The sequence below is a fragment of the Loxodonta africana genome, chromosome 4 (assembly GCF_030014295.1).
Source record: "Loxodonta africana isolate mLoxAfr1 chromosome 4, mLoxAfr1.hap2, whole genome shotgun sequence".
Lineage (NCBI taxonomy): Eukaryota > Metazoa > Chordata > Mammalia > Proboscidea > Elephantidae > Loxodonta > Loxodonta africana.
In genome coordinates, this window is record NC_087345.1 from 90081352 (window position 1) to 90091486 (window position 10135).

General features: G+C 46.0%; 1 protein-coding gene across 3 annotated transcripts in view; it reads right to left on the reverse strand.

The window, feature by feature from the left end:
• The window catches only part of ACVR1B (activin A receptor type 1B), a 44610-nt gene extending 44486 nt beyond the window's left edge, over positions 1–124 (reverse strand). For 2 of the 3 annotated variants that reach the window (XM_010596737.3, XM_023556567.2), the window contains exon 1: positions 5–124. In XM_010596737.3, coding sequence (XP_010595039.1) covers positions 5–95 — 91 coding nt within the window. In that variant the 5' untranslated portion in view covers positions 96–124. The remainder of the gene's footprint in view (positions 1–4) is intronic. The other variant, XM_064284202.1, reaches the window with a different exon arrangement.
• Between the last annotated feature and the right edge of the window lie 10011 nt (positions 125–10135).

The following is a 10135-nucleotide window of genomic DNA, read 5'->3' on the forward strand; positions in this document are numbered from 1 at the left end:
TCACCCTGGATCCCCCTGGGCCCGGACCCGCCGCTGCCCGCGAGCAGGAGGACAACAAGAGGCAAGAAGGAGGAGGCTCCGGCCGACTCCGCCATAGTAACCGCCGCCGCCGCAGCCCAGCAGCGCCCAGCGCGCGCGCGCGCCCCCGGCGCCTCCCCTCCTCCCGCGAACCCGCTCCCGCCTCCTCTCCTCCGCCCCGCGCCGGCACGTGCGCTCCCGGCGGAGCCGGCGCCGTGGCCGCCGCGCGCGCCCCCGAAGGGCGGGGCCGGAGTGCGCGCGGGCGCCCGCCTTAAAGGGGAGGGTCCCTGTTAAGGGAGTGGGAGGGGGCCGCGCCTCGGCCAACCTCAACGACCCGCGTAGCGTGGGGAGCCGAGCCGGCTTCGCGGGACCAGTGGCCTCCTCCCTCTCCTGCACCCCACACGACGCATAATCGTTTGATCAGCACCGCTCCCCCCTCGTCAAATATTCCACGAGTTCAGCGCATGCTTCCGTCTCCCCCATCCGTACTGCCTAGCGTCAAGCCCCCATCACGTCCCAGCGGGATCATCGCAACGGTCTCCTAACTGCTCTCCCTGCCCGGCCTTGCCCCCGCAATCCACTTCACACTCGGCAACCTGTGGGATTGAATCATGGCATGCTGCTTTTCAAAACATGCCAAGGTGTTTTAATGATAATCAGCCTTGGAGAGGTTACCACTCTTATTCTACTGGTAGGTTGAACCCTTCTGGTAGTTTGTATTTGGCATTATGTATTCATATCCATTTACCCACTATTATCCCCTATCTGTCTTAAAGAAATAATAAGAGACGAGGACAAGTATTGATTAAAAATGTTAACAGGTGATATTTATCATTGTGAAAAGCTGGAAACAAACTAAATAGGCAATAATAAAAGACTTGAAAAATTGTGGCCCATTCATACGATGGAACATTATTTAGTAATTAAAAATCATGTTTACAAAGATTATGTCATGACATGAGAAAGTGTTCATGAGATAATGTTAAGTGAAAAACAAAATATGAAACTACAGTATTATTCTAATTTTGTTAATAATATATATTTGAATGAAAAAAAAGACTTGAAGGAAATTACCAAATATCAGTAGTTATTACTGAAAATAATTTTTTACTTCTTTAGATATTCCAGTAGTTTCTAAATATTTTACACTAACAAGTGTTATTTAGAAGAATGCTTATGAAAAGTAAACTGAGTCATCTGTATCTTTTTGAAGAATCCACTTTCATTAGCTGGAGAAAGAGCTTGAAATCATGAAAAGGGCAGACTCTTTGGAGTCAGAGAATTCTGGATCTGAATTCTGTTTTCTTGGCTGTGAAATCTTGGGCAAGTTTTTTTTTTTTTTAACTTCTCTAAGCAGTTTCAAGGAGCTATGGTGTGGAAGTGGTTAAGTACTTGGCTGCTAACCAAAAGGTCAGCAGTTCAAATCTACTAACTGCTCTGAAGAAGAAAGATGTGGCAGTTTGCTTCCATAAAGATTACAGCCTTGGAAACCCTATGGAGCAGTCCTACTCTGCTCTACAGGTCACTCTCTAGGGTCACTAAGAGTTGGAATCAGCTTGATGGCAACGAGTTTTTTTAAGCACAGTTTCATCGTCTAAGGTCTAGGGGTGGAGAGGATAACTAAAGAGTGGGAGAAAAAGTTTCTCAAATATATGCCTCACCTTGAAAGTTGTCACCATCCTAAAGCATCAGGAAAAACAAGACTGCAGACACATTACATTCTTCAGATACCCCTCACATGCAGAGACACAGTCTATAAGTTGCTCAGTGTAGCTGGATGAGTAAACACCTTATTTTTATTCTGCTACACCTCATCCTCCCCAAATGGGCATCCTCCTCCAGTCTATCTAACTGGTCTCCCAAACACCCACCATGAGGGCTTCAGGCTGTGGTGGGGACACAGCTAGGTCACCAAACCCTGTGGTTGAGTAGGGAAAGCTGACCCCTCAGGAGCACATCTCTGTGGGCCAAGGTGGAGGGGGCTATCTTTCCCTATGCCTTGCTAAGTACTGCTACATGGCTGTAAGGCCGAGGGTCCCATTGGAGATCTGTGGCAGCTTGACTCCTAGACAGCAAGCTCAGACAGATTCCTAAAGGCTACAGCCCAGGGAACCAGATTGCTGGATCCACAGACCAAAGGCCACCCTCATCAGCTCACTTGGTAGCATTTGACTTTGGACAAGATATTTTACCTCTTTAAACCTCAATTCACTCATCCGTAAAATAGAGCTAATAATAGTTTGTCATGGATTGAATTGTATCCCTCCAAAATATGTATCAATTTGGTTGTGCCATGATTTATGTGTTTGTCTTCCATTTTGTGATCGTAATTTTATGTTAAACAGGATTAGGATGGGATTGTAACACACTTACTAAGGTCACATCCCTGATCCAATGTAAAGGGAGTTTACCTGGGGTGTGACCTGCACCACCTTTTATCTTACAAGAGATAAAAGGAAAGCGAAGCAAGCAGAAAGTGGGGGACCTCATACCACCAAGACAGCAGTGCTGGGAGCAGAGTGCGTTCTTTGGGCCCCGGGTCCCTGCGAGGAGAAGCTCCTAGTTGGGGGAGGCGAGTTGATGAGAAAGTCAGCAGCGAGAGAAAGCCTTCCCCTGGAGCTGATACCCTGAATTTGGACTTGTAGCCTACTTTACTGTGAAGAAATTTCTCTTTGTTAAAGCCATCCACTTGTGATATTTCTGTTATAGCAGCACTAGATAACTAAGACATAGTTCTATCTCATAGAGATGTTGTGAAGATTAGGATATTGTATGTAAACAAAAAAACCCATTGCCGTGGAGTTGATTCCAACTCCTAGTGAACCTATAGGATAGAGTAGAACTGCCCCATAGAGTTTCCAGGGAACACCTGGTAGATTCAAACTGCCGACCTTTTGGTTAGCAGCCGGCCTTTTGGTTAGCAGAAAAACCGTAGCCCTTAATAATTACGCCACCAGGGTTTCCATTGTATGTAAAGCTCTTAGTAAAACCCCTAAGACATAGGAAGCAATATAGAAAGAATAGCTATTATTATTATTACAAGTTGATGCTCACTACAATCCTAAGAAGTGGTTGCACCATGTCAGAGTGTGTCCAATTTATAGGTGAGGTTACTGAGATCTAGAGAAGGTAAGCAACTTGCCCAAGCTCATGTAAAATTAATGTTGAAGTCATAGTCCTGTATGTCCTGTACTTTCTTCAATGCTATAGCAGCTTGTGCTTTTCCAGGAACTGGTCTTCAGGAGCCAGCTGAAGGTGGGAAATTAGACCTGCTGGGGCAGGGTGGGGGTAGTTACATCCATCACGCTCCATTCTTGAGAGTTTGGGGCATCTCTTCAAGTCAGAGCTTTCCTAGGTAATGTGTCTACCTTCCCTTTTAGGTCCATGCTGGGTGGGGACAGACTGCCTAACTGATACCTGTGCTCTTTTTGCTTCCTCCTGCAGCCTTACATAAGGATGCCTCCTTCAGCTGTCCTTACTACCCCTGAAGGCCTCAGCAAAGTATCTGTATCCATAAGCCTCCATAGTCTTAGGACTGGACCCCCAACACAGGCTATGAACTACTTTTTCCCCACCTGCTCTGTCTGTTTGTCATGAGATTACCCAGAGCTACCAGGAGTCACTTCTCCAGGAAAAGTCTTACTCCCCAGGCTCTTCTGACTAAACCACTTGGTGTTATAGTTGCCATCTTTTTCACAATGCCAAGATATCCTAGAGGATTCAGCATGGTTTGTCTTGGCAACCAGCAGGGTCATTAATCCCAAGATGGTGATGAATGAATCACCTTCATTCATCTATTCCACAAGCATTTACTGAGTACCTACTGTATATGAGGCACAACATATAAACATGGATAAGTCATGGTCCTTGCCCTCACGGAACTTACAGTCTAATAGAGAGGAACATGTAAAAAAAGAACAACAAAGTGTTATATATGCTATGACACAAATCGATAAAGGGTCAGTGGGAGCACTTAGGAGGGCATGGATGATTTGGCTCTGGAGGGACAAGTTGAGGAGTTGGGAAAGGTTTAGTGAAAAGGCCGTGCTACAGCTGACTCTTGTAAGATCAAAAAGTGTCCACCAGGTAGATAGGGTTGTGTGGGGCAGGGGATGGCAGGAGACTGTTCCTGGCAGAGGGAGCAATATGAGCTAGATACTGATGTGAAATTCCTTGGCATTACAGGGGACTGTGAGCTGCATGGCAGCACTCATTGAGGTTCAGATTGACAGGAGGTGGTGGTGGAGCTAAAAGGTAATGTGGGAGAGATAGGGAGAGCAAAAGAGTTCTTTCTACAGTACTCTTGGAAGGGCTCTAAGAAGGAGGCAAAATGATCACATTTATATTTTAGAAAGACCGCTTTGCTAAACCACATGAACTTAAACTTTATGCAGAGGATGAGTTGGAGGAAGGTAAGACCGGTGGTAAGGAACTGAAAAAGAGGCAATTACAGTAGCTTAGACAAACGGACGCCCTGACTGGAGGCAGCAGCAATGGAGGTAAGAAAGAGAATTGGATCCAAGAGATTTTAGAGAGGCAGAAACTAGAAGACTGATTAGACTTGGAGGGATGAGGAAAAGGGAAGGCTTCATATGATTCCAGGATAATCTGACTTGGGTGACTGGTGGCTCTATTCAGCAGAATAGGAAGAGCAGGTTTGGGAGAAAGATAAGCAATCCTTGGGGCGTACTGAGTTTGAGGGACCTTCTGTAGGTACCTAGAGCCTTGGGGATGTGGATTTGGAAGTCAGCAGTGTATCATAGTTGTTCAAACAGCTCAGGAGAGTGAGAGAATTCTGGAAGCACACCAATACCGACAGAAAAAGAAGGCAGAGAAGGAACAATCAGAAATGAGAATCTGGAGAGAATACAATCATGGAAACCAAGGCAAGAGAGGCTTTCAAGAAGTCAGTAGTTGTCTAATGTTGAGAAAGTCAAATAAAATGAGGAGCAAAGAGCTCCTTGGATTTGATAACTTGAAGTCCATTGGTGAAGATTACCTTAGCAGATTCAGTGGAGCATGGGCTAGAGGCCTAACTTCAGGAGACTGACAAGTGAATGAGAGGTGAAGGCTTAGAGAGATTGAGTGTGACCCAGCCTTTAAAATAAATTGATTATGATGGGAAGGAGAGAACTGGATTTCCTTCAGAATGGTGGACCAGCTTCCTGACTAAACCCTCTGATGAAAACAACTCAAAATGCTCAATAAACTAGCAAGAAAGTGAAGAATATTCACAAGCCAAAAACTAAGGAACAAAACGAGGAAAGCAGAGCATGAAAGCTGATAAACTTGAACTTCGGTTTTCACAGGTTAACAAAACATAGGGAACCGGAGACAAAGCTCAGGACTACCCAAGGTAAAGTGTATAATAAGACACCTCTGCACAAAGCTGTAACCCACAAAGGGTAATAGACTCCATCTAAGGATGAACTAGAAATAACTTGCTTCTCTGGGAGACTGCATGGAAAATTTCCTGACTTGAATTTGGCTCTGAGTAAGAACAGGGAAAACATCTTCTTTGGGAATTCATCTACGAGCCAGCTTTCCTGATTTGACTTTAATTCCAAATCATACTACCTGAGTGATCTGAAAAACTACATGCTGTTAATTTAGATGCATGTGGTCCCGGACTGGAAGTACCACCTGGTAGTACCTGAAGCAAAAACAGCAAATCCACTCTGGAGGAATCCACCTTCAACTGAGGCTACAAAGAATTCTCATGGACAAAATTTCAAGAACTATAATCTCCACAGTCAAAAATCCAAAACACACAAAAAAAATAGGGTTGTGAGAAAACAATAATCAACCTAGAATTTTATACTCATAGAAAATATCTTTAAAAAATGAAGGTTAACTGAAAAATATAAAAGTTATGTATGAATTCAGATGTATTTTACTAACTATTGGGAATTCACTAATAGAAGAGAAACAGTGTATAACTTCTAGGCTAAGAGGAGGAAAGTAGAATGAGAAAAAATAATTCAAAAGAAGGAAAGAAAAAGGATAATAGTAAAGTGGGAAAAATAGAAAGCACAAAGTAAGATGGTAAAAATAAACTCAACTATGTCAGTGATTACAATAAATGTAAATGGACTAAATAATCCAGTTTATAAAAATAAAGATTTTCATACTGGAAAAAAGAAAAGTGAATTGTTAGGAGAATACATAAGGTCAACTGTTTGTTTTGTTTGTTTAATGAGAAGAGAGAGACTACATAAAAATAAAAGGAGCCAAGGAGAGTATAAAGATACAGGAAGAAGGGGTAAGTGATGGAGCAAGAACCCAGGGTAGATGAGGAACACAGGATCAAGCTCCAGAGGTATAGGAATTAGCCTTGGATTGGAGGAGAATACTACCTTCTCAGAGGCTAAAGCAAGGAGATGAGTTTCAGTGAACAAAGAAATAAGTTTGTAGGCATGACAGGGTCATGTTGCAGTTATGGCCTTCTGTTTTGGTACCATACAGTCAGGGGGAAGTATGGCAGATGATGGTGGATGCACTTAAGGAGAGTGGTGAGAATTTGTAAAAGTCACTGTAGGGAGTGGGAGTAGTGTTCAGGCATGTAGAAAAGGAATGCTGGAGTGGCACTGGGGCCCAGCTGAGATTGCAGAACATAAATGTAAGGTCATAACAAGCCTCTTTGAAGGTACAATTTCTTCTGGAAATGCTTAACAGCCCAGAATGGGAGAAGAAAGGAAGATGTTTGGAAGTTGGAAGTGTCAAGAGGGGCGAGGGTGTAGGGGCTAGCAGAAGGATAAATGGGCCAAGGAGTTGAGGGAAGCAGAGGGAGGGCTGGTTAGGTAATGGAGAGACCTTGAATGTGATGTAGTTGATGATGAGAGGTTGATTGGAGGGACTGCTGTGGGTCTGAGAAGCCCAAAAGCCCTAGTAAGCTTCAGGGACCTGATGTGGCTAGCAGAGTGAAGTTTGTGCTCAGTGGTCCCATGGGATTGTGCTGAGCTCTGGTGTTCTCAAAGAGAACCTTCCCCAGGCTTTTCCCTCTCACTTTCCACTCCAGAGTCTATTGCATGATCTTAGAGGCAAGTGATCTTTCTTTTCTTTAACCCTCATACTGACCTCATTCTACCCTGGTTCCTCCTGGATAAACAGGCCCTGTACTCGTCAGCCTCAATGATTCATACTTCACTTTGTATCTGGGCATGCCCGGTAGCCAAGCAAGATTGCTCTCCTGGTCACTTTCCTGTTGTGGACCTCTGAGCTTTTGCCTGTCTGGCTGGCCCCATCTTCTCCATTTCCTTGGTGACCACCAAGCCCAGAGTCTAATCCACAGATCTCTAGTACTGCTAGTGCCACAACCTCCCTACCTCCTGGCCATCCTTCCTCCAGCCCACCAGGCACCCCGCTGCTAGACCTGTGTTCTGAGAAATCCTTGTCGTGTACCTTCTTGAAAATATACAGGCTCCCTATTCAAAGTCAAAATCATGGCATTCTAAACCTGGAGGGGATGTCAGAAACTATTTAGTCTGACTCCTGTACTTCATATATGAGGAAACTGAGGCCCAGAGAAGTTAAGTGACTTCTGGATCACAAATCTGTAGCTTCCCCCTGCCTCCTAAGTGACTGAGTTTACAGGGCCTGCCCCCAGGCCACAGATGATTGCACTACATGTGGACATCTGAACCAAGGGAAAGCAATGAATAGTCTAGCTGATCCATTCAGATTCTCTCTTGTAAGCATTTAACTAAGGAGGCACAGGAACTGAAGTACTTAGATGGTGGTGGGCTCTGGAGTCATAAAGCCTATAGACTAGTGCCTAGAAGCCACCTTGGGCCACGGGGTAGCAGAGTGAGCCTGGAGAAGAGAGTGGAGCAGAGATCAGAGGCAGGGAGCAACCAGAGACCCAGAGCGCGTGTACCAGTGTGAGCACAAGAGTTTACCTGAGGCAAATCATGCATGCAGGTGGGTGTGAGCACGCTACACACACACACCCACACACACACACACCCTCTAGCCTCACCCACTTGAACAGTAACATTGTTCCTGACACGTACCCAGCCCAGTGTTCTCTCGGATCGCGTGACATCTGGCTATATTTTCCACTACTGGGTTCTCTGAGATTCCCATTTATTTTTCCAGGAAATCCTCTTTTGAGTTCCACTGGTTTGAACGGGTGTTTGTCCTTGTAACCTATGATCCCCTGCTAGAACCCAGCTCAAAACCGGCTCAGGGACTGACTCCCCCAGGAAGCCTCCCCACCTCCTCTGGCAATCTCTCTTTGCATCAAAACATCCGTGGGTTTACATTCTGAAGCACACCATTTAGATTTCCCCCTCACACAGCAATGTACTGCCTTCAGGCTGCTTCAGGTGTGTTCATCTCCTCCTCCCAGACAGATCATAAACCCCACCAGGGCAGCAATCACTTCCATTTTCCTCCCAATATTCAGTGAACACTTGTTGATCGAATCTCCTGATTTTGGGGCCACGATTTCTCATTTTGCCATTTGAAGTTGAACTAGCCTTTTCAGTCTAGCAAATCCACACATCCATCCATCTTTTATTTATACTTGAAACATCTATTGAGTGTCTATGTGCCGGGCACTAAGGAACTGTGGTGACACAGTGGTTAAAGTGCTCTGCTGCTAACTGAAAGGTCGGTGGTTCGAACCCACCAGCTGCTCCATGGGAGAAAGATGTGGCAGTCTGCTTCCATAAAGATTACAGCCTTGGAAACCTCATGCGGCTGTTCTACTCTGTCCTATATGGTCGCTATGAGTCAAAATCAACCTGGCAACAACGGATTTGGTTTTTTGGTTTGGTGCCAGGCACTGTGCTAGGCCCTGGGAATGATTAAGATACAGTTCTTAGTTGAAGGAATTCACAGTCCAAGAGGGAAATCCAGATTCTCCTCGCCAAACAGTGTTCACACCAATACAGTCTTTGGTTTCGTGATTCTGGCTATAAACACACACACACAGATTCCAGATACACTATTAGCCCTGTCATGGCTTCAGACACACACACAGACTCCAGACACGATTATTAGCCATATTGTGTTGTCACGCGTACACCGAGATACAGACTGTATCTTGTTTTCTCCTCCTGTCCTCCGCCACCTTCCTTGCGTCCACGTGTCCACCCCTGTTTCCTGCCTGGCCTCGCACCACTCTGCTCAGGACTACGCTCTGGAGTCCTCACCTCCCCTCTACTCTTCCTCCTTTTTGATCTTCACTCTGTGGTACAGGAATTGACACTAGAGTCTGAGTGTGTGAGTATGCATGTGTGTGCCTTTATGCTATTTTAAGACCCCAGCACTTTGCAAAAACCTGGTGGAGAATCCTGCCAAAGCCAAACGATGGGGGAGGGGAGGCTGAGCAATTTGAGCCTGGGGCAAACTGGGCGTCTGGGTAGCCAGGTTAGCAGCCGCCAGCTGCAGAGCCTCAGCTCAAACCTATGCTGTTAACGGGCTGGTTTCCTGGCCCGGCCCGGCCGGGCCCAGCCTGATCCGTTCACCTTCTCTTTGCTGTGCCCAGCCCTAATTCCTCTTCATGAGTTGCTGAGGAGTTTGCACACCAGGCATCATGTAAAATTGTTGTGTTTCTGGAAACACACACACACACAGAGAAGCCTTGAAATTCTTCTTGGAACAGATCCAGGGATTTATTTATGAAATTCCCAGGGGGTGGGAGAGACAGAAGTCTGGACTTTGCAGACTGAGTGCTGTGCCGTCATCTCATCAACATAACCACCAGCTCTAGTGTGCACTTACTGAATGCCCACGGCGGCCCGGGCCAGGCTGGGGAGGGGGCATTCACAGGTGCTCAGTACTCAGGACAGCAGGGAGGCCCTCTCCCCACCCCCACCTCCACCAAAAGGAAAAGGCAAACATGGTCTTCACATAGTTTGGCTATAGTGCTCCACTATGACCTCCCTGCTCTTTTTCCCACCGTCCCTGCCCCCCCCCCCACTTCCTTGCTTCCTTCTCCCTGAGTCTGCAGCCTCTCTCCTCCTTCCTCAACCCTTCTTTGGAGTCCACGCTGTCCTGTAGATGCACATGTTGGTCCTCTAAAGAAAGGCTTCAAGGCTGGTTTTTAAAGAAGTGAGAGGTTGAGGGATGGCTGTAGTGTGCTAAACCTTCTACTCAACATTTTGCAGTG